The sequence below is a fragment of the Triticum dicoccoides genome, chromosome 2B, assembly GCF_002162155.2.
Source record: "Triticum dicoccoides isolate Atlit2015 ecotype Zavitan chromosome 2B, WEW_v2.0, whole genome shotgun sequence".
Lineage (NCBI taxonomy): Eukaryota > Viridiplantae > Streptophyta > Magnoliopsida > Poales > Poaceae > Triticum > Triticum dicoccoides.
In genome coordinates this window covers 657,826,233-657,850,699 of record NC_041383.1, presented here as the reverse complement: position 1 = coordinate 657,850,699, position 24,467 = coordinate 657,826,233, and the positions used below count along the sequence as shown (strand labels likewise).

The following is a 24,467-nucleotide window of genomic DNA, read 5'->3' as shown; positions in this document are numbered from 1 at the left end:
AACTCTCGAGGACACCCAAACCCTAGAGAAAAAACGATGTTGGTCTCCTACCCCCTCCCGCTGCGCCCCTACCCGACAAACTCTCTTGAGGCCACCCAAATTTACCAAGTTAAAAGAGTGTTGTCGTCGAGGCCACCCCAAACCCTTGAAGCGTTGTGTCGAGACCACCCCAAACCCTTGAAGCATTGTCTAGGCCACCCCAAACCCTAGAGAAGCATCGTCGAGGCCACTAACATGATTCCTTATTGTGATTAGCTAGCTAGTTCTACGTTTGCAACTAATATATATCCATCTGTACCATGTTTGAATAATAATTGACATGTTGTAAATATTTGCAGAAACTATGGAGCACTCCCGAGACGAAGCAACAGAAGCGATGTTGGGGGAGATAATCGCAGAAGGAAGTGATGTCGTTGCGTCATTTTTCAACGACACCGTTGCTCAGGAAGGACTGGGTGAAGAAGAGGGCTATGTTCATGATGGCTCCGACCCATTAATGCCGATACAAGAAGAGGGCTATGTTCATGATGGCTCTGGTGACCCAATGGAGGTACAAGAAGGAGACCGTGCTGACTGCTCCGGTGACCGAACCGAGTCCGGCCAGGTATATATATATATTAGTTAAGCCTGTGCTGACTAGTTAATTGATGCATTCATTGTTTTGGTATATGTACATATATTAATTAACTCTCGTCTTTCTTCCTTTTTCTAGCCCTCCGGATCGAGCACAACTTCGGTAAGGAGACGAGGCCCGAAGAAAAAGTTGAGCTCGGATGAAAAGTTTGAGATCACAACAATCGCGCGCGACGGCAAACCGATTGAACCCATCCGGACAAAGAATGCATTTGTTGCTCAGTGCGGGGTTCTTGTTAGGGACAGGATCCCGATCAGCATCCACCAATGGTATAAGCCTAAGGAGGAAGACCCTCAGGTGTCTTATGTCAATGATATGCAGAAAGATGATCTTTGGACTGAGCTAAAGGCAAATTTCACCCTACCACCAGAGGAGGATCCGGAGAAGCCAGTTAAAGAGCAATTAATCAAGTCTTGTGCTCTTAAGAAGATGGCAGGCCTATTCAGGAGGTGGAGGAAAGAGCTGAAAAAGTTTGTCGCCAAAGAAGAGACACCAGAATTCATCGGCAAATATGAGAAGATCAGAGATCACTGGCCCACATTTGTGGCCTACACGACATCGGAAAAGAGTAAGAAGATGTCGGCGACAAACAAGCAAAATGCTGCGAAGAAGAAGTTTCACCATCACACGAGGTCAGGTGGCTACCTGCAAGCCCGGCCTAAGTGGTCCAAGGCTGAGAATGATCTGCTTGATAAAGGGATCGAACCGGAGACAATGAGATGGTCAGACCGTTGCCGGACTTGGTTCTTCGGGGCTAGCGGAACCTTGGACCCTGTATCAGGGAAGTGCTGTTGGACGGACGAGCAACTAAAAACACCAGTCACAAGGCTTCGGCAGTATATCAATGCAGCGCAGCAAGGGACATTCGTTCCAGACAGGGAGAAGGACGAGCTACAATGGCCCTGTGGAATCCTGAGCACCCTGGACGGACACGAGGCATGCCAGGCTCCATTCCGTGGAAGGTTGGTTTTCCAGACGCAGGGGGTTACAAAACCCACGAGAGGAGGAAGAAATTGGAGCAGAGCCAACTCCAGGCACTGCACGAAAGGGTAATGGGGCTAGAGGAACGAGAAGCAGATCGCAATAAACGACCTGCCGAAGCTTCCCCCGAAGCTACCCCGCCATCTCAGTGGAGAAGCAGCGTGGCTTCCACCGAGCTGCTTCAGCCGGAGCATGTCTTGACGGCTCTTTCCAGCTATCCCGTGGATGCTATCACAGAGGCTCAAAATTGCCACCTTATGACGCGATGGATGAATTTGAAGGTCAAGGCGGCTGTTGGCTCTGTTTATCCTACTGAACACGGCGCAACTTTTCACTGCCGTACGATTCCAGAAGGATATGCTAGGGTGATGGTGGATGAAATAACGGAGGGATTTGAGGACCTCTAGCTGGAATACCCTACCGGTGAAGGGGAGACTAGGCTGGGTTCTGCTCTGAAGACTCAATGCCTATGGCGGAAGGAGCTCATCAACCTTCCGAACTGGACGCCTCCGCCTCCTCCTCCTCCTCCGGTGAGTCAGGGCACTCCGCCTCCTCCATCGCCACCTCCTCTGGCAACTGACGATCAGGGCACTGGGCCTCCTTCTCCGGCGCGTGGCGGCACTCCGCCTCCTTCTCCGCCTGCGCCGACGCGCCCGAGAAGCCAGCAGCCTCCTCCTTCTCCGGTGCGGTGGCACTCCGCCTCCTTCTCCGCCTGCGCCGGCGCACCCGAGCAGTTAGCCTCCTCCTTCTCCGGCGCGTGGTGGTACTCCGCCTCCTTCTCCGCCTGCACTAGCGCGACTGAGCAGCCAGCACCTTCCTCCTTCTCCGCCTCGCCAGCAAGGGCAGAAGAGACCCGCCGCCCCGGCTGCTCCGGCGCGTCGTAGTCCTTCTTCTCCGCCTCGTAAGCAAGCACGAAAGAAGATAGGCGCCGCAGCCGCTCTGTCTGCTCTGGCGTCTAGCAGTACAACCAGCATAGGCGGGAGGCAATACAGATATGGTCCACCTCTCAAGCCTTTAGAGAAGTTACCGTACAAGAGGACCGAGGAGGAAAACGCGATGATCGTGCGGACCCACGTGAAGGACTTCTTTGAAGGGGTGAAAGCAAAGAGACATCCACCTCCGGAGAGAAGGTAGATCCAGTGAAAGCAAAGCGCACTATCGATGCCCTGAGGAAACCACCAAAGTCTCCACCGAGAACCAACTATGAGCGCATTACTGAATAGACATATCTCGAAGCGGAGCGGTCAGGAAGTACTGTCAGTGATAAAAGGTTAAAATAACGAGCAGCTGGGGAAAAATTGCCCAGCTCGGCGAACAAGCAAAGCAATCATGCCCCCCGCTCAACGTGTCTAGCGGCGACATCGTCGCTAATGCTCCGGGGATGGTGGCCGGTTATGGCAATCTTGGAGATTACCTGCCTGACGATCAACTTCCTGATTTCTTGGAGGTGGACGAACACAGATACGAGTACGGGAAGCCTCTCGTCAAAGATGAAAAATCTCTAACAACTATGATGCGAAGATTCCATAATTGGTACATGAAAACCTGCAGAGAGTCTGGGGGGACAAATGCTTTGTATCTGAATATTAAAGAGGAGCACGACCTCGTTGGAACTGATCTGTTGACTGTTTCATTTGATGAGTTCTTCGCGTTCTTCAACCAAAAGGCCCTCGATAAACTAACGGTCTTTTGCTACTGTCTGTAAGTACTATTTCTGTCATTAAGTCTCTATTTATAGCTCGGCTCTTTCATTGCATGTATTTATAATTAATTATCCTCACTATATTATGCAGATTGAAGATCGTCGAGTGCAAAAAACAAGAAATGTATGATATTGGGTTCATTAACACAAATATCATAGATGAATTTCTGGTTAAAAAGCACGCTGAAGAGGCCGAGGCGAACTTGCTACAATCGTTGATCAAAAATCAAAACAAAGATTTAATACTCTTTCCTTACAACTTCCAGTGAGTGTTACTGTCGTGTGCATATTCGGTTTCCCTTATTACTCGAGCGAGGTTATAGTAATGTAATTGATGAGTTATGCATGCGTGCGCAGATTCCACTATGTTCTTCTGGAGATTAAGCTTGAGCGGGGAGTAGTAAAGTCTTAGACTCAAGACGAAAAGATCCCCAAACCTATACGGACATGACTAAAATGCTCAACAAGTTCAATAGATCATTTATCGTACCATATCGGCAACTTTTTTTTTCATTTCCTGATATCTCAAGTAATAATAATTATTTTGTTTGTCTTGCAGGGTTTGGAAACAGTTCACCGCAGAAGTTTCGAGACTGCCGAAGGAGCTGCCATATACATACCCGAAAGTAAGTACTACTAGCTAGCTACTTGCACGCATCTCCCGTTGATTCTATAGTTGTACTTTCATTAATGCCATTTATAATGCTTCATTATCAGTTTGATTGACCTCTATTTCTCGTAAAGTGCTTGTGGCGGGAACAAGGGAATGATTTCTGTGGATACTACGTGTGCGAGTTCATCTACAACGCGACCTTGAAAAATAAGCGGGGCTACTCTAAAAGACAATATGAAGTGCGTAAGCAATAATATTCACAATTTCATTTTATTACACCATCATTTCTGTTGAGTTTCATTCATATATGTATTAACCCCCTTCTTCAAATTAGACGTGGCAGATGCGGGATGAACTCCTAGAGCAAGATCGCATGAAAGCAATTCAAGAGGAATTGGCGGGATTCTTTCTTGACCACGTCATCAATAAAGCCGGAGAATATCATGTGGAAATTGATTTCAATTGCTAGGGGATTGTAAGAGATTTACATATTGTATATGTATGTAGCCAGTAGCGTCGGATAGATAATACGAAAACTTGTTGTTCGACCAATCTCTCGGAGAAGGAGAGGTCGGTCGATCACTTCTCTCGGTATGCATGACGAATTTCTATACTTAATGGTTCCCTTCATTTTCTTACTAGCTAGCGTGTCGAGGGCCTCTCTATGTACAGTACGTAGCGTCGACCAAGCACGGACATAAGAGAGGACACTTCTCTCTATTAATTAGCTAGCTAACACAATATATGAAACACCTAAATTAACCCCCCAAAAACCCCAAACCCCCCCCCCTTTCAAAAAAAACAAAAACCACGGCCACTGAAATGCTGACGCGTGGATGCCTTTTGGTCCCGATTGATGCCACCAACCGGGACCAAAGGCCCTCCTACCTGGGCTCAGCGCACCGGCCACGTGGAGGCACATCTGTTCAGGTTCGTGTTACAACCGGGACTAAAGGGGGGAGACATTAGTAACGACCCTTTAGTCCCGGTTCAAGAACCGGGACTAAAGGCCCTTACGAACCGGGACAAATGCCCCCTTTTCTACTAGTGTTAATGGGCAGGCCAGGCCCGAACCAAAGCCCTGTTTTCTACTAGTGACTAGATCGGGATCGCGCCTTGGCGGGAGGGTGCCGGTCCCAATGTTTTGTTCAAACAGATAATGCTAAGTTAGTAGTAATCTAGGTTGTGGCGCCATATTCTTATTTTTGATGTTGACAGGTGGTGTCTGGCTCGACACATTACCCAGATGTAAACAAAGTACAAATCTTTGCAAGAGTAATCAAACATGAGATCGTCTTTATAGATAATGTAACTGTTGCCAACATATCTTGGTGCATTGTGTGGTCCATCCCATAGGTGCAGCATGCCTAATCCTAAATAATGACATAATGCCAGATCCAAAATAAAAAAGAGCAAAGTAGCTGCCTATGATAGATTGCTATTTGATTGGACAGCATAAAGACCCAAGCAAGGAATAGCAATAGCCCATGTCAATAGGGTTACAACTACACATTCATTATAGAGGATAGAAGGTTCACAACTATACATTCATTATAGAGGATGGATGTTTAATATAACAGAAGCAAGTCAGAATCCAAAATAACAAAGAGCAGAGTAGCTGCCCTTTGATAGATTCTATTTGATCACAAAGGCATAAAGACCCCATTCATAGCATACAAATGGTTGTGCACGACAATAAGTTCACTACAGTATACCAAAAGCAAAAGATACATCATAACAAAAAAAGTACATCGAAAGATGTAACGGATGCCGATGCGTCTTAAGCTCGTAGCAAGCACGCAACTTCCCATGCAGAGTATATGTCCTGGCAAGAAGAGAAAATGAGGTGGAGCACCACAATACATAATTTATAAGACTAAAGAGGAGCCTTGGCGCAGTGGTAAAGCTGCTGCCTTGTGACCATGAGGTCACGGGTTCAAGTCCTGGAAACAGCCTCTTACAGAAATGTAGGGAAAGGCTGCGTACTATAGACCCAAAGTGGGTCGGACCCTTCCCCGACCCTGCGCAAGCGGGAGCTACATGCACCGGGCTGCCCTTTTTTTAAAGAGGACTACAATATCACAATAATTCGAAGGAGCAATTGTATGCCTACTCATGATCTCAACAGATGCGACTTTGGTACATATATTTCTTTCATCATTTTTCATTTGAATAATCACGATCTTAAAATTATGTCGGTGCAGTTTGGTTATAATCAAATCAATCAACCAGCTATGCAAGTATGATAGTTATCAACAAAGAGCTACTAAAACCAAGGTATAGTCAACCTACAGGATAATTAAGGCCCTGGCTTTGATTACTGTAGCAGCCACGACTGACAGCCATGTCAACAACAATTTTCTACTTGATCTCCTAAAGAGTCCTGGTTCAATGATATAGAAAAGGTTATACATGTGAAAACTAACACCTTTTTAAATTAAAGCATGGGGTGGTCATATTTCACATACTTGTAAATTGCTTTCATATCATTTGGAATCTCTGTGATCTTTTGGACAAAGATAACGTTGTAGATAGTATTATTTTTCAGGACAACAGACCAGATTAAAGTTCAGTAGTGTGTCGATTCGTTTCAAAGGATGCAAAGAACAAACTGCCGGGTAGGGTGGCTCACCCACTGCTGTAGGCGTTGCTTGGAGGTGCCGGGAAATGGACAGGTTGTATTGGCCACTGGATCCAGCACACGCGCAAGCTCGAAGGGGAGCTGCGGTGCGAGAGCTTCGATGTTGCAGCGGCTCACCTCTTCCTCGTTGGGATCCTCAGCGTACACCTCGTCCTCCGCTGCCGATAGAAAACTACAGACTATACGTATACAATGTGATTGGCAAGAGCTAATACTAAGTAGGATTAGATAACTACTTTGATAACCATCACAACCTGCCAACGTCCTTAGTCTATCCAGATTTCTGAAAGTAAATACCATGTGTAATTCATATAAATTTGCATCACCCAAAAATCTTTGATGTGTCCTTCAAGAATATTAAAGCAGCTGAACTGGGCAAGAATCTTCCTTCAAGTACTTCCAGAAGGAAGATTTCAATAGAAATTTTGGAATTGTTCCGGTGTGATATATTTGAAACCTTCAAGCAACATTTTTGCTAATATAACTGAAAGCTTACCTAGAAGAAAAATACTAAAATCAACTTAGGTTGTCAGTGAAATGTACAACCCAACCATGATTATTTTTGTAGCAGCACAAAGAACTAAAAGGTACCACTTCCATCCAGCTAAGAATTTAAAATTAGATGCCCAAAACATACGTGGATTAAACTTCCTTAAAATAATGGTGATGCAAGCCTTCCTAATGCAGTTGCGGCATGGCTTGCTCAAATTCTCGCTTCTGGCTTACCTCCTCCGACCAGTTAGATTTATCATTTTTCTTCATTTATAAATACCCATAGTGACACAACAACATCTCGACTATGCTATAGCTATCACAGTGGTCTACAAAATACATATACGTATATGTATTTCGCATCAAGTAGTTTTAGATTAAAAGCCTGATCCAGAACTATAGCTAAACTGGAGCGAGCGGTAGATTTCTTAGTGTGGTAATCTGATTTGGTAGTGCTTATACATCAAAATTTTGTTTATCGACAGAAAAACTATGTTATGCATTATTTACACACAAAATTCTTTTCGTATAGGGTCAGAAATAAATTCAGCATCCAAAGCAATAAGAGAGAAATAATCTTAGTATAATCAGTACAGAGCAACAATATCTGAACTTCTTGTCAGTCAAAGAGTAATAATATATGGAGATAATCTATCTTGCATGTGGCGCAACATTAAATTTAGCAGATCTCACAAACCAGACATGAATGTACTGAGTATAAAGGACATACCAGAACCATATATGAAGTAGAAAGGAAGACACTGGAGTGAAAATGGGTTCGAGCTAGGCACATTTCAACTTTGTGTAGTTAAGCTAGAAAAACACCATAGTTGTTCACCATTTATCATCAATGGAAAGCAACCATATGCAACGGGGTAATCATAATCATATTTGTTTGTATCCATAGATAAATATAAAGCAGAAAAATATCAAAGGAAAGCAACCGTATGAAATGCATATCACAAGACACGGGATTTCGGTCAAGTGGCTTTCAAGGGACCTCCATTGTGCAAAATGATAAGGAATCGAGCTTGACATTTGAGAGAGAGGGAGAAGGAGAAATGGACCTGTAGATCATCAGCAGTACGATGTCCTTAACGACACCATCTGGTACGTGGTGGTGGCGGCTTGCACTCTTCCTAGCCAGCACCTCACCAGGTAAGGCAAGTCATGACCTTGTCCGGCTCTAGCGGCGACCTGCAAGCCAAGAAAATGGAAAGATCAGCTGTCACACACACATAGTCTTTGTAATGGTTATTGATTAGAGTCATTTCTAATTAGGTGGCTTCGTAATGGTTATTGATTAGAGTTATTTCTAATTAGACAAAACACTGAACCAGTATAGATTTTTTTCAAATATGTACTTTTAAGAGGAAAAGGAAGATCACTCAACATATCATTATATCATACTACATTCTCTCATTGGTGCACAATACTCTTTTAAGACAAAACTCAAAAAGTCAATGGTGAGGCAAGATTACCATTTAGAAACCATTGAGAGATTAGCCAAAACTCGATAGTATTTGTTCTGTATAGGCAGCAAATAATAAAAAGAATTCCACAGTAGTTTTAGTTTTGTCTCCCACAGTTTCCATGCGGGCTGCCAATACAATAGTCAGCGCGTGAGTGGTGATCCCGATGGGGCACAGAAGAGCAGACACAGAGAAACAGAGTAACAATTTAAAGCTAGAAAATCCCGTGAGTGACTTTCATAACGCAAAACCGTTGAAACTAAAAACACATGTTATAGTTTGAAGCAAAGAAGCAACATAGGCATCAGAGCCATCATTGTTTTAATTACAAAATGGCGTCAAATAAAGAACCCGTAGAAATGGCACACCAACAATTCATCAAGCGGCTTTGGCTCGTCACACCCGGTCGCCAACACGATATAACCCTGACATATTATTTTACTTACATTCTTAGTCAACTGATGAGAAATCAAAAAGATAAAGTTGTAAACTGCATATAGTTCAAGAAATATGAATTGTACAAAGCAACTCACTAATTTGAGATGTGCTTCGTCCTCTGAAAGCAAAAAAGGAGAAAGTTTTTGAGCTATATTTTGAGCACGGGCAAAAAAGAATTACATTTGATTCAGTTCAAAGTTTTTTATATCAACATCAAATTGTTGCTCACATCCCTCCCAACAAAGACCAACAATAACACACAAATGTTAAAATGAAGTGATTACCATGGCAACAATTGCCAGAGCCCCGATCCTATCCATCCGGGCGTATATACAGGACGTATACAGGCATGCTGTCCACAAAGTGTAAATTATAATATCTACAAACATAATAACAAATTTAAGTAACCAAGAGAATCCGGCAGATTGGAAGCGCTCACGGTAAATAACATTTTTGGTGTCACAATTGCAGGTCTTACTTCAATTTCACTAACTGAATGGCCAACATTAAGTATTTCGCTCATTTATCTATAAGAATATTCATAGTTTTCAAGGGTTGTATCCTTACATAATCATTTGTATCTAGCTTCTAAACCCCTTAAAAAGAAAGATAGGAAGAATAAGTTTCCAAGAGTACTCCATAAACTGGAGCATGCCAAACTATTTACTCGCCATCAAGCGAACATCATTTAACTATTTACTCGCCATCAAGGACGTCGTCAACATGTAAGTTCAAAAGAACATATTTTAACATATTCCTGCTATATACATTTTCTTTCCTCTCTGCTTCCTTCAAAATCAAAGATGGAGACCTTAGCCCTCCCCGATTTTAAAGGAACCAGAGAGGAAATATACAAAGCATATAGCAGCAATAGTTAAAGACGTTCTTTTGAACTTACATGGCTATTTTTTCTGCAAACATGCCAATCTACTGCCATCGTACCGACCTTAATTTGTACCTTCTCATAGATGTACATTTGATTTTGAGCAAGTAGGGAGGCACTATACGATAGCATACAATAAGAAATAGTAAAAGATTGTTACCATCCATGGGACTAACAAAAATTAGAAATTAGAATTATCTGATTGTCCTTATCGTGCAAGTTGTAGTTGCGAATGGGACTAACAAAAATTAGAAATAGCATGCAGTACGCTAACCAACATCAAATCAAGTAACTATTCAACTAACATAAATGAGAGACAAAGAGAGTATTTTCACCTCAAGATTAGACCATCAGAATATGGTTGTGGTGATGTCGTCCACAGATCCGCCCGCCCGCCCATCATCTAGAAGGTAGCAACAAAACAAAATAACCCCAAACGCTTAATTAGCCAGAAAATAAATTACAAAGCCAACAAAACAGACGTCCTTCAAAATTTACTACATTTAGTCTGGTGTGTGATCCAAAAAATGCACAGGTGACAGACAGAATTGGGGAAAGCTCCATCACAAACTAAAGAAAACAAAATGAAATGGCCTCTCAATGGCTCGGATTAACCCAACAACTTAATCACAACAGTCGAAAAGTTGTCTATGGATGCAAACAACAACATGGGACATGCTACCTCAGACACCCTTTACATGAACAATCCAACATTATCTCCAAAAAACACTCAAAAAAATCATGTAGCATTATTATTTGTAGCATGTAAGACAAAATAGCTGTAACTGATAACTTGCAAAAAAATAGAAGTAATAGTATCACACCGAATTAAAATAATCCATTCAACCATTAACTTGCTGGGAGCGAGTCTTTCTAGTATAACAAAGTGCAGCTTACTCTTAACCAAATTAAATCAAGGACTAACAACAAACAATAAAAGATCAAGAACAACTTAAATGCGATAAAGGCATGAGAGACAAGAAATCTTTGCATAAGACAACTATAAACACTAGAGCATAAATAAGCAACATCTTTAAATACAAATAAAAAGGGTTCAAGGTTCATTGCATATTGGGATCAGATTCTCCTTTCCTTGATCATATAACCTACCCCTGTCATCTCTTATCACCAGATCAATTTGTTTACACAGTGGAGCTGCCCTGGTTATCACTCAACAAGAATGACCATCCAAGGACAGGACAACATGTATCACAAGATCAAAAAATATTCTAGAGGCAACAGGGAGGATCCAACTTGATACCCACGGGTGTCTCAGTTGCTCAAAGGCACACTTATTTCAGCCACGGTTAATCATCATCGCCCTAAAAAGAATGGATTCCAACCGGCCGGCTACAGCGCCCTCGGCAGGGCACTGGAATTACACGTGGTGGCACGAACGAGATGTAACTAAATTAAAGTCCAGGGCGCGAGAGGAGTCTTCGCCTGCCAAGAAAGCTCAATTATATGGACATGCAATACCAAGAGAACACATCCTTAATCAGATAGGAGCTTAAGGATATATCAGTACTGACAAAATAGACACATCCTTAAACAATATGAACCAACAATGCTAAAATAGACCATCTGATGTTGAATGAGCATGTGACGACAAAACAAACTTATCCTCATACAAATACTATGATCATGTTGCTCCTTCATCCTCAACTAAAAATAAATCAATGCAGATGAACATTTTTTAGCTTAAACACAGAAGAACATTCAATTACAACACTAAGCTTCCAAGATATTATACACCCTTGATAACTAAAGTTTCATTAGTGTAACATGTAAATCAATAGGAACAAAATATCGATGTTGAATCACACGAAGCATCAAGAGTAAGCATTCGAGAAGAACACACACTGCCCGAGCCAAAACTGAATTGCGGGTGTTCATCCAATTATATGGAAACAACTTAGAAGGGAGGACGATTCGCTATACCTGCGTTGTGCAAAAGCGGGCGAGGTTGATAGCGTCCATGCCTTCTTCTGGCCAAGCACATCCACCTAAGATGTTAAACAATGTCAGCTTGTGCTACAAATCAACAACAAATAACACAGTGTAAGTATGATGCATGAACCAAACCATCCCTTGACCACACATGCACCCATCGAAGCCATTGATTTTCCAGGGCTAATAAGCAGGCACTTGTACAGTTCAAAGCAGAGAATCAAACATGTATAATCCAATCTAATAAGCAGTAAGTCGTACATTTCAAAGAAGATTATCAAACACGCATAAACAAATCATCCATTTCGAAGAAAATAACACATCAAGACTCCTAAAAATATAGAAAGATTGCTAACTGCAGGGCATGTGGTACATCGAGTGGACGTCAAAGAAGATCACCTGAGATGGATACCCACAAGGTAGGCCAGCCAATTCTGAAGGAACAACAACCACGCACCCGGAAATGTCCCTGGCACCAAACCCTAACCACCACCCTGGACCAACTGGTGTGAGATGTGTGCTTAAGGGCCTCTGGTTCAATGAAATGAATGTGGGCATCATTGTCACCATTGAAGAGATTAAACAATAATCAATATAAAAGCCTAAGAGGCATATACGATGTGAGGTCACGGGAAAAAGAAAGCAATGTGGGAGGGAGACAATGACCTAACCAGCTTCCATGCAAGGTAAAGGAAGGGCTTCTCAAAGTTGTAGTTTCTCTTGGCGGAAAATTCATAGTACTACGGGTTCTTCTTCCTGTGGAATGTGACCACTTTGTTAAAGAACTATCATAACAAAGGCAGTCAATGATATGGACAAATAACTCTGGAGGGGCACGACAACATTCAGGCAAAAATATCTGAACCCCAAGCACAGTGCAAGCAACACAATCACTGCCATCTAATGGGCAACATTGCAAATAGAAATAACATACATAAGTATGCCACCATAATGCTAATAGCTAGACCAACGACATACATGTGTGGAACTGGCATTAACAACAAATAGAACAGTCAACTATTAAATCTACATCATTCTTCCGGCCAATTCCAATCTGGATAACAAAAGGAAACCGTGGTTAACATCTCTCTCTCTCTCTCTCTCTCTCTCTCTCTCTCTCACACACAGGTTGTAAACAAAGTGCAACTAAATATGGCACTACAGATTCTGAAATCACCAAGGTCATCTGAAAGATTCATTGCTTATAACAGTACAAAATAACAAAGAAATTTGCAATTGGGACCGAGCTGACCTACTGCTGCTACTCCCTGCTGCCATAGTGGCATTCATTGATGTTCAATGCAAGTAGCAAGAAATCAAGCACAATAGAGTAAGAACAAAGTAAATAGAGATAAGAGAAAGGAAGAAGAGGCTACCAGTGTGCAGTGGAAGCTAGAGTATGGAGAGGATGAGATCTTTGCCACCCCTCACCATGTGCAGCCTCCCCTTCACCCAGCCCCGTCCCAGTCCACGCCTCCTCCCTTCGCTGCCGCCACCAACCGCCACCAATCCACGCTGGAAGCCTAGGGTTTGCACGAGGAAGGTCAGGGGTGCTAAGATCAGCACGCCGACACCGACCTTGAGACCCAAGCAACAACAACAGACGGAGCAACCACCCCATGCCATCGTCGATCCTCTCTACAGGGTGCTGTTCGTGATCCCCACATCCACCGCCGCCGCCACCGGCCATGTTACCTGGGCCAAGAGGATGGAGCCGAAGAAGCCGTCGATGAGAACAGGAAGCACGAGAGAGCACTAGGGGAGCCGCAGCCGCATCCGCATCAACTCGCTGCCGCTGCTCCTGGCTCCGCCGCCCTTCATCACCGAGAGCGGCTATCACAAGGGAGGGCCGCTTGCGATTCCGTGGGGAGGAGGAGGGAGGCGCGACAGGGATGAGAAGCGGGAGGAGGAGGACGAGCGGCGAGAGGGGAGGAGCCAGAGGTGGCGGCCGGAGGGGGGAGGAGGCAGAGATGGCGGCGCGGGGGGCGGGAGGAAGAGGGTGGGGAGCCGCAGCTGGGAAGAGGGGAGGGGGCGCAAGTGCGGGAGGAGGCAGGCAGCTAGGTCTCCGCTCGAGCCGATTTCTTTTATACGCCAACAGATGAAATGACGAAAATGCCCTCGGCGTGGCACTGAAATTACGCGCGGTGGCACGAACGAGAGGTAACTATTCATTCCTATAGTGCTACTCCCAGATCCGACGGCAGAGCACATCCGACGGCTTGATCCGACGGTCGAAACATCATCAAGCGAATGCAACGGACGGCCGGATTCGTCTGAGCTCTGAGGAGGCTTGTAGGAGCATCCTTCTCTTATTTCTAGATGCTCCTTGCAGTTTGGGAATTCCGTCAAATAGTACTTGTTCCATCTGTGAAGGACTGCTAGCGACATGTAAAAGAATTGTGACCTGAAACTGAATGTAACAGTGGATCCTGAAGTGTTTCAATGGGCATACCGCATTCGTAGTTGACTATGGAGCTGCGGCCAGATGCAGAGATCAGCTGTCTGAATTCTTGTAGGTCTCCACGAGCCCATGCCTCTCTTCCTCAACACAGATTAGCCAGAACAAAACTATTAGTTGAAACTTCAGTGGAGATATGACATAGCCAGTGGACCATGAAATGTTAACGGTAAGTCTGTAACCTTCTCTCTAGCAGGTCCAGTCAAATACTAGTAGTATATATGGTGAATGAGAAATACTACCAGGTAAACCACCTCTTTCTTTTGGACGTCCACAGATTGAGATAGATGCAACCCCAGTATTTTCATGAAGAATACAACTCCATACAATTCAAGTATGCCGAACTAAAAGGTGGAAACTCTGGGGTTTTTTTTTGGACATGCAATGAGTAGTACAAACATGGAGAACTATGTATTTGATATGCCTATGTTAAAAAAATGTATTTGATATCCTTGTGCATGGAAACATGTCAAGGAGGAATTCAAGTTACAGAATCAAATACACTGAAGGGAGTACATGAAAATATGCTAAGCTTACCCTTAACAACTCGCTTCATTTCAAAGAAATAGTGCTCAGCTCTCGAGGCAAGATCTTCATCTAATATACACTGCACGAAATGTTGTGCTTCTGGTTGCAATTAATGTGTAAGCACGCATGTGCTTCTATTGGATACACGGTTGTGCCTAGCTAGAGGCACAACTGTTCTTTTTCCCTCCTGAACTAAGATTAATCCAACTTAAAACTGATAAGCACACATGCTCCTCTATTGCAGATATTAGTGTTTGTTTAGGAGAGGCATAGTTGTGCTTCTGGTTGCATTTTACCTAGAAGCACATATGTACCTCTGTTGTAGATAAAATTGTGGCCCGGCAGAGGAACATTTATGCGTCTGGCTGCGTTAGACCTAGAAACACATCTATACCTCGGCTGCACATAAACTTGTGCTTGGACCAAAGGCGTAGTTGTGCTTCTAGTTGCATGTAACTCAGAAGCAAACCCGTGCCTCTGCTGGAGACATACATGTGCCGCAACATACAAACAATTGTGCTTCTAGTTGCGTTTTAGTAGTCTTAATGAAAGTTTTTTTAAGCTACCTCTTTACCTTTACCTTTTCCATTTGTACTTTTTTCGGTACGAAACAGTTTCCATACTATTCTGTAAGTAGCTTCTTCATATGCATATGTTTTCTTTGAGTGCGATTTGTCTGGTGTACCTTATTCTGAGCTTGTCTGTGCACATTTTCTCTGCCTGGCCTCTGTGATATTAGATTGTAGTTTTGTCAGAGGAGATTGGTTTCTGTGTGTTGTTGTTAGTAGTGTTGTTGGCATTATTGTTGTTTGTTATCTTCGGCTTGGAGTGTGTTCTCTGTTTGATGTTTTTGACGGTGCCATCTATTTTGTGGGTTAATTTTATTGCTTTTGTCATCTTCTCATGCCGCGTATTCCACTTCTCGTCTTTAATCCTCATTTTTTTTCTATTACTATTGGGTTTTTCATAAAACTGGTTTTCGTGTATCCTTTAGTTTTGCAACTGCCGCACCTGGCTGCGGCCCTATTGCATTTTCCCTTCTTCTCTGATCCTGCTTTGATCCGGTCTCCTTTTATGTGCCCTTTGAGTTGCTCATAGGAGGGTTTTTTAGAGTTTTAGAAAGGTTGCTTATGCTGGGTTCTTCTCTCTGCTCGTTTTCTTCATCGACAAGTCTTGACATGACTTTAATTTTAATGTCTTGCATACACTCCATTAGCACTTTGTATGTTTTGTCTTCTTTGTTACCGTGTGAGCAGATTTCTGCCATTTCTGTGTACGCTAGGCTGAATCTCATGCTTTCATCATCTATTGCTGGCATGCTATTTTCTTGACTAGTAGTCAGTGCTTTCGTGCTCTCTATTATGTTATCTGTTCATCTAGGGTTGATAAAAGTTTTTGGCAGTTGGTCCAGCATTCCTGTATGGTCCATTACCTTAAGTACGTGGCAACACTGTATGTCATCCCTTTGCATCTTCTTGAAGGTGCACTTGTATTTTTCCTTTTCGTCATCGACATCTACTCTAAATTCTGACACGTGGAATTCTTCACCTTGGTACGGTTCCCTCTTCCATTTCAATCCTTTTTAAGAGATATTGTCTCCCTCGTGCCAGGTCATGGTAGTATGTTCTATTCTTTAGCTCTAGCTAGGAGTTCCTAAATATACCGTTTGTGTATATTTGGCTTGCTTCTCGTTCGATTGGGAAGCCAGTCTCCGTTGATGATGTCTTCTCTTACTGTTAGGTATCTTTTCTTGTCGCGGGTGGCAAGGTAACTTTGTTGAATATACTTGTAAGCCTAGACAAAGTTTTGTATGGTCTTTGTGGTTCACGTAGTTTTTTTAGAGTTTGTTCTCTCATTCATGTGGTTGTTGTTGAGAATAGGTAGAAGTAGTCCTTGAAGTATGTTCGCACCCAGAATGAGCAGAGTTCCATGATGGGTTAAAGTGTTTGTTTCCTTCTGCTTTATCTACTATAGCTATTAGGAATTCTCTTACTTCTCCTTGAGCCACATCACCTAAATTAATTTAGTTGTTGGATATACTTGATCAGACTACAACAGCCATTGGATCTACCCATTAAGAGCCACCAACGCATGCATGCAGTGCATGTAGTAAATGATGCCTAAGAGATGTTTAATCAATAAAAAAATGGATGCATGCATGCAGCTCATATTCCAGTGCTACCACTATGAAAGAAAGTGACGCATGCATGCATATTTGTATTGTTTTCGTCCAATTCTGCACTTATACACAAAGATATACATTATTTAAAAATATTGATAAACAAATTGTATTGCTAGAAGAGAAATTGTGAAGACACTAGCTAGGTTGATTAGTTCAGCGCAGTTTTTATTTCATACAAACTCCTACAGCAATGCGCGGGGCATTGATCTAGTATCTTTAAATTGCTGCTCTGCATGATCTTTTGAACTCATTTGAATCTAGAAGATTTTGCTTATTAGAGTGAGTTCTTCGTACATTATTGGATATTGTGCAAACAATGTTGCATTGTTTTCCTTCATGTTCTTTCTAATATGCCACCAGCAGAACATGTGCTTGGTGTTTGAAAGTATATTTCCTATCCCTTCTTCATCGCCTTGTCTTGGTCTGTTATTATATTTTAGTTCCTTTCCTCCCACTGCCTTGACAAATGTGCTTAGCGATCATTTGAATGACCCTATTATCTCGTTTTTTAGATGGCCTACTCCGAATAGGACGGTTGACCCATGATTGTCAACCCCTGTAGAGAATTGGCTAGCTAATTAGTAAGCCTTCATAATTCTATGATCAACTTTTGTTGTCTAATCTAAATCCAGCAGCACTTACAGGTGAGTCTATAGGGATGACACATTGAACGGTCCGTTCTGCATCTAAAAAGAATAGTGAGAAGTCCATATTACAATCTCAAACTACCATCAAAGTCTAAAGCACAACCCTGAACTACAAAACCGTTTAGTTTACAACCCTGAACTTTTAAAACCGGACAGAAAACAACCCTGGGGTGATATTTGACCGGTTTTGACGAGCCAACAGCCCAGTCAGCGCCAACTCATCCGCCATGTCCTCCTCTGGTCAAATTTTGGCTAAAAAAAGTGTCCACAAAAAATTAAAAAGATTCTCAAAAATCTACAGAACCCTCATATTAAATCTGGTAAAGTTTCCACAAAAAATTTGGAGCAGAAAAAAATTAGACCAAAAATTTAGAGCCATTTTGGGTCAAATTTGAATGTTTGCTCTTATTTTTTTCTCCTCGACAAAATTTGATGAAACTTTTCCCAGATTTAAGGTGAGGATTGTGTGGATTTTTGAGAAATTTTCAAAAAATTGAGACACCTTTTTTGACGTTGAAATTTGTCTAGAGGAGCACGTGGCAAATGAGTTGTCACTGACTGAGCCGTTGACTGGTCAAAACCAGTCAAATACCACCCCGGGTTGTTTTATGTCCGGTTTTGAAAGTTTAAGATTGTAAACTAGATGGTTTCATGGTTCAGGGTTGTGCTTTAGACTTTCATGATAGTTTGAGGTTGTAATATGAACTTCTCTCGTAGTGTGCTCCCTTCTGCATCTTAAAAGAATACAGCCATACAGAGGGGGTGAAAAGAAGTGGGGAGCATCCCATCTTGTGCTCACCCCATGACCACCGGTGCCTGCAATTAATGGTCACCTGGTACTTCTTCTAACTTCTTTTTTAGTGCTGGTACTTCTTCTAACTAAGCTTCCAGGCTTTGCCCGTGTACATGCTGAACTTTTTCAGCCTCCCGAAGAGCATGACAAGAATGAGGATGAGTTTGCCGGAATCGCTCCACCTCCCAGCAAAGCCGGTCCACCTGTCAGTGCACATCCCGTCCGGACTGATCTGCCTACTGCAGCTGTAGCCCATGGAGAAGCCCACATTCCCATAAGCGCTGCAGAACGTTACACTAAAAAATGTCAGCTTCCCTGAAGGATGCGACTCGCAGTTCTTATCGTGTAGTATATGCTTGAACAAGGAGTATACTGTTATTTCCTTTTTCAGGCTTTGAATTGCTTAGAGTTAGTTGGGACTTGCCTGACGACTTCGACAACGATGCTGAGCAAGTTGAAGTTGAGGGGGTCCTCCTTGAGCTTTTCCCTCTCAGTGATGCAGATGGCAATGACAAAGATGACGAGATAGGAGAGTTGTGACAGAAGCGTGCTCTTGAGCAGCCTGGCCCCCTGGGTCTCCTCCGTGGGATGGTCCTTGACGCCGGAGCTCTCTTCAAATGGAAACCATGTCGTGTATGGAGGCAGGTACCTGGAAGCAAGCAAGAAGAAGCAGAACGTGAGTGATGATAATGTGTAGCTACAAAGACTGCTCTAACGCGCTTTATCTACTTGAGCAAGCAAGAAGAAGCAGAACGTGAGTGATGATAATGTGTAGCTACAAAGACTGCACTAACGCGCTTTATCTACTTGAGGTACCAGAAACTCGTTGAAAAATGCGCTGGGATTGTGTGGTTCGTGAGGATAATGAGAAGAGCGTCCAATTGTGTAGTTCTACTTACTCTTCTGAATATGGGATATCCCAAAAATGGCACCTACTACCAGACTTTCAGTATCCAGACGTGGACGTGCAAGGACATTCTGGCGAGTGGAAACCATTCTCAGGGAATGGCACATATACTGGTCCGGATTCGCTGCCTATATACACACGGTCACGATCTCTCATGGACCACTGCGCCATGCATGCATGTATGGAATTCAGAGAACAATGTGGTGGAGATGCTACTACGACGGTGCGAGCTGAATTGGACGTGTGCATGATGCATGGGGCCTGGACGGTACGTTCGAATACGTTTCGATCAGCATTCCGATTCTCAACTTGTGTCGATGCTGGTGGCTGGTTTTTCTTCCGGCCGGGCAAGGTGCATGCGGTCAGCCAGCGCGTGCGCGTGCCTGTCGACTCGCGGATGGCAATGCACTTGCGGAGAGGTTGACGAGCTCGAATACTTTTCATAGGGAGGGAAGATTACTCTACCTCTCCGTTCAATTACTGAACGGCATTTCCTGGAGAAACCAGGTCCACAACCACAATGGCCAAGCGCCTGCAGTGCACCTCGCCACCCATGTTTGGACTGGTACTTGGCACGGGTGTGATTGGGGTATATAGAATTTGGACGACAAATTAATTAAGGCGAACTAAGAAAGAATGCCGATTACTATGTACACCCGCTGCAGTCCTTGCATACTACCTCCGTCCTCTTTTACTAGCCCCTTCGAAATTTGGGTTGAATTTTGACCACATTTTTTACTAACAAAATGTTAATGCATGTCTTTAAAAACTATATTGTTGGATTCGTATTTTCGTGTAGTTTTTTATTATATTACTTTGTGATATATTTTGACCATAATTTTAACTCCAGTCCTGAAATGCGAAAGGACCACAGGAGGGAGGTAGTACAACACAAATAGGTGACCTCTTGGATGATATTGATACTCTGAGGAGAGCAGCGATTCGGTGCCTAGGCTCATCTGCACCCGAGATGAAGAAAAAAATTCAAAACAAATAATAGAAAAATTCAAAAAAATAATATATATTTTGCATGGTAGATAATTTTGTGCTTGAAGTGCGCTCCAAATTTTAGATCATTTGGACATCTGAGTAGCTCTCGGCAAAAAAGATAAATTTGGGGTCTATAAAAAAGTTTATTGTTCATGTATTGTTCTACCCAATTTATTTTTTTGTTGAGAGCTACTCATATATCCAAATAATTTTAAATTTGGAGCGCAACTTATGCACCAAATTATCTACAATGCAAAAAATATAGTTTTATAAATTTTATTGTATTTTTAGTAAAAAAAAAATCTTGACCGGGTGCAGATGAGCTTGATCTCAGAAATGGATATTTGCACTCTGAGATGTTACTTTGGCAATTATACTTTTGAGACAAACTATATAAGTTTAAAAAATTGTGAAGAAATTGTTAAAAGTTTGACTACAGTATAGAAATTGTTAACAGTTTGACTACAATCCTGTCCAAATGTCACTTATCTACGTATTATTCTTTCGCGTGGGTAGTGAAAGCTTAGCCTGAAATTGTTGAAAATCCCTGCTAGTCCCATGTAAAAGAAAAGGATATCTCTCTGCAAATCCTGAAGTTGTTCTCTGAAGGGTGTGCAATTTTAGTGAAATGCTCGTCCCAATTTTTAGTTTGTAGATGAGGATGACTGGGTGTTCATCAAATGCTTAGAAATGCGACTAAGATTTAAGGGGAGTTTTAGGCAACCTCATTGAATGATCAGTGCCAAACATATACTGTATTAGTTTAAACATATACCAGGCGGTGTTCCTTACGAGGACTTTATTTTTCTGTGCTTAAGGGATTCTAGTTTAATGGGATATTCCTCGGTAGTGATCTAAATGCTTTTATATCTTTTTTAGAGAGGGTGGTTGAGAAGCACAGGAAAATAAAATCCTACGTAGTAGCTTCTACCTTCTAGAATCAAGCTGGCGTTTAACGTAGGGAACTCAGGTATGGCATTCTCGTAAGCATCGACCGACAGCGAGGAGAAAGAGAGAGACAGGACAGATCGAGGATGACTCACATCATGAGCACGAAGAGCACGAGGATGGCCGGCGCGAGGGTGCAGAGGTCGAGGGTCGACTCGCCGGTGTGCCGGGAGTTCACCGCCAGGAACACCGCGTTCGACACCTTCTCCCACGGACTCATCCCCCGCAGCGCGCCGCCCCACTCCATGCCGCACAGCATCGCCACCTGCACGGCGAGGAAGCCCACCACCGTCGCCGCCAGCATCGCGCACCGCCGCGCTGGGAGCAGGTGGTAGTACCCCGTCAGCTCCCGGCCCTTCTTCGCCGTCTCCTTGAGCTCCACGCGCCGGGTCGCCGCGGCGGCGACGCGCACGCACGCGGCCAGCAGAGGTGGGAACAGCGTGTTCCCGACCAGCGCCTGCGTCACGAGCAGCAGCTGCAGCCCGGTGTCTCGCTTGAAGACGATCATGTTCTCGTTCGTCGGCATGTACCCGCAGCTCGAGAACGTGGACACCGTCGTGAACACGGCGAAGGTCCACACGTTAAGGGCCTTGTCCCGCAGCGTCCGCCTCGCCGCCGGCGACGCGTGCACGATGTACGCCACGATGGCGCCGGCACCGAGGACGTGCACCGCCAGGAGGATCGCGAGGACGACGAAGAAGAGCGACAGCACCGCGTCGCGCCGCAGCCTCGTGTCATCGAAGTGGTCCAACGGCTTGCTCATCTCATCATCGACGGTCGATGTCATCGACGTTGGGTTGTCCAGTTCGGTGGCGGCGTCCACCGGCGGCATTTCAAGCTCAGGGACGTCGTGGTTGTTGACGCGCCGGGATGATTTGTGAACAGTTTGCTTCCTCAGCTTGGACCACTTGGACGCGAGGCCTAGGAGCGACAAAAACACCTCGCCGCCGACGAACATGAGCGTGGTCAGGACGACGAGCTGGCCGTTAGAGAACACCTCCATCTCGACAGTGGACATGCTGGACACCGTCGCGGCCGAGACGGCGGTGAAGAACAGGTCCATGCCGCGGGGCCGCCTCGTCCCGTCGCTGCCGGCGCGGAACCTGAGCTGCGCGAGGAGGAGGTAACCGAGCCAGGAGACGGCGAGGAAGTACGCGACGTGGACGAGCAGCGAGCCGAGGCGGCGCCAGAACCGCCCGGCGAGAGCGCGCCGCCACCGCGCCACCCGCTCCTTGACGACGTGGTGCTGCACGTATGACCAGGAAGGCGATGACAGGAGGGACAATGCCTTGTCGAGCGCGGCCGTCGACCGTCGCCGTGCGTGGCGCAACAGCTCGCCGACCTTATGACGAGCTCCGGCCATGTTTGATGTAGTGCTGTCTACTCTGTATGGTGTGGACGCGTTGGGCTTTGGAGGGATGTGCATGCATGCACAGGCTGCGTACTGTCTGTAAGAACTTAGGCGTACGACGCCCACATATATAGCCAGGAACGTGCAGGGGTACGTGACGGGTACTTTATCATTTCCCTTTTTTTTTGTTTACGATGCTTTGGTGCGTGGCTATAAAAAGTGTACAACATACTTTTTTTAATACTATACAGACGTATGCGCTCATACGCACTTACACTCGCCCCTATAAAAGATATTGAGTCAATTACACCAGTGATGTTAAAACTTGTCGTGAACGGTCACTTTGATGCTACAACTTACGGCATACATCAAACTAGTGTAAAGACTTAGCTTGGCCATGCAGATACGATGCAAATCTGTTTGGATACGAAAGCGACACTGACTAGGCTCACTTGCATGAGGCACTTTTTCCTACCCTAGCCGCCGCCGCCACCAGGCGACTAGGGCGAGGCACTTTTTCCTCCAATCTCCACCGGTCGGTGCGCTGGCCCCCTCTCCCTTCGACTGCTGCTCCGGCGGCAGGAGGGAGGGAGGACCCGTTCCTCCGCTCTGTAGTTAGGTTTTGGATTTGTAGGTCGTGGTGCGTCGTTGGGGTTGTGGGAGCGGCGCCCGGACGAATAAATCTGCCTCAACCCCACTCCCACACCGGCGGTGTCCTTCATGGCGGCGTCTCGGAGTTGATGGCATCGTGTCTCTGTCGATCCCTCAGATCGACAGCGTTAGGGTTCATGGATGGTGTTGACGAGGCGGCAGCGGCAACTCCATCAGGTGTCTCTCCTTCTGCTCTGTCCCCGTTGCTGTGGGGTTGTCTCCGGCGTCATGGTGGAGCAGGGAGGTTTTGTCGTTCAGGAGTACGCGCAGGCGGTTTGTCTACGCAAGTGACAGCTGGAAGATGGAGTATCTTGTGTTGGGTCTATGGTCGAAGGCGGGCAGTTCTGGTTTCCTTCTCCGTCGTCGTCGTTATGCGAGGGTGTCAGTTCTGAAGTTCGATGGCGTGTCCGGGACATGTTGCCCCGGTCTGATTCTTTCAACGGCTATGGCTTTGCTTTTGGCAAACTATTTTGGAGGTCCGTAAAGCTGTTGATCAGCGATGGAGCCGCGTCGAGCTTGGACGAAGAGGTGATCTGTCTTTTTACCCTTTGGTGACCGCTTCGGTGGTGTCGAAGGAAAGGGACAGGCGCTGGTATTTTGCATAGGATTTTCCTATCTTTTCAGTCATGTATGGTCGGTACTTACGTGCCTTGTAACTTGATCTTTATTCTATATAAATGAGACACGTATTACCATGCAAAAAAAAGTCCCGCTGTCAGCCATCACAGATGACATGCGGCCTATTATTTTACCAAAAAGAAACTCGAATCTTTTTGTCCTCACGAAATAGCCCCTGAAACATGTTAAAATGCTGGCCATATGGGTTCCATATATCAGCCACTCATAAACTATAAAAAAATAAAGCACTGGGAATTGAAACGTGTAGGTTTGCTAGCTTCCGCCAATGGTTAACCTACGTCATGTACCCTTCACGTCCTATGTAGACTACAAAATCTATTTATATTATAATCATGTGTTACAAAAAATATACATATTAGCAAAATAAGTTAAATTATAAAAATGAGCACTTTATACGCATGAATATTTTATTAAAACTGTGAACATTTTAAGCATATATGAACACTTATTAAATATATAAAAAATAAAAATCAATTTTATGTTTTGTTAGTTATGCAAATTCTAATGTGAATACTTTTGTAATTTATAATTCGAATATATGGATAATTTTAATTCATAAATGGAAAT

The 24,467-nt window shown here is 44.2% G+C and overlaps 2 protein-coding genes across 2 annotated transcripts in view; both read right to left on the bottom strand.

Moving 5' to 3' along the window:
• The window catches only part of LOC119361111 (galacturonokinase-like), a 31,310-nt gene extending 16,442 nt beyond the window's left edge, over positions 1 to 14,868 (bottom strand). The window contains exons 1-3 of the mRNA XM_037626479.1: positions 14,802 to 14,868; positions 14,259 to 14,348; positions 2,619 to 2,627 (exon numbers count right to left, since the gene is read on the bottom strand). Coding sequence (XP_037482376.1) covers positions 2,619 to 2,627; positions 14,259 to 14,348; positions 14,802 to 14,820 — 118 coding nt within the window. The 5' untranslated portion in view covers positions 14,821 to 14,868. The remainder of the gene's footprint in view (positions 1 to 2,618; positions 2,628 to 14,258; positions 14,349 to 14,801) is intronic.
• A 3,628-nt stretch (positions 14,869 to 18,496) lies between these two features.
• On the bottom strand, positions 18,497 to 22,622 carry LOC119368227 (probable cation transporter HKT7). The gene is made up of 3 exons (XM_037633540.1): positions 21,355 to 22,622; positions 18,839 to 19,063; positions 18,497 to 18,695 (listed from the first exon to the last, which is right to left on the bottom strand). Exons 1-3 carry the CDS (start codon positions 22,620 to 22,622, stop codon positions 18,497 to 18,499), a joined length of 1,692 nt encoding a protein of 563 aa, XP_037489437.1.
• Between the last annotated feature and the right edge of the window lie 1,845 nt (positions 22,623 to 24,467).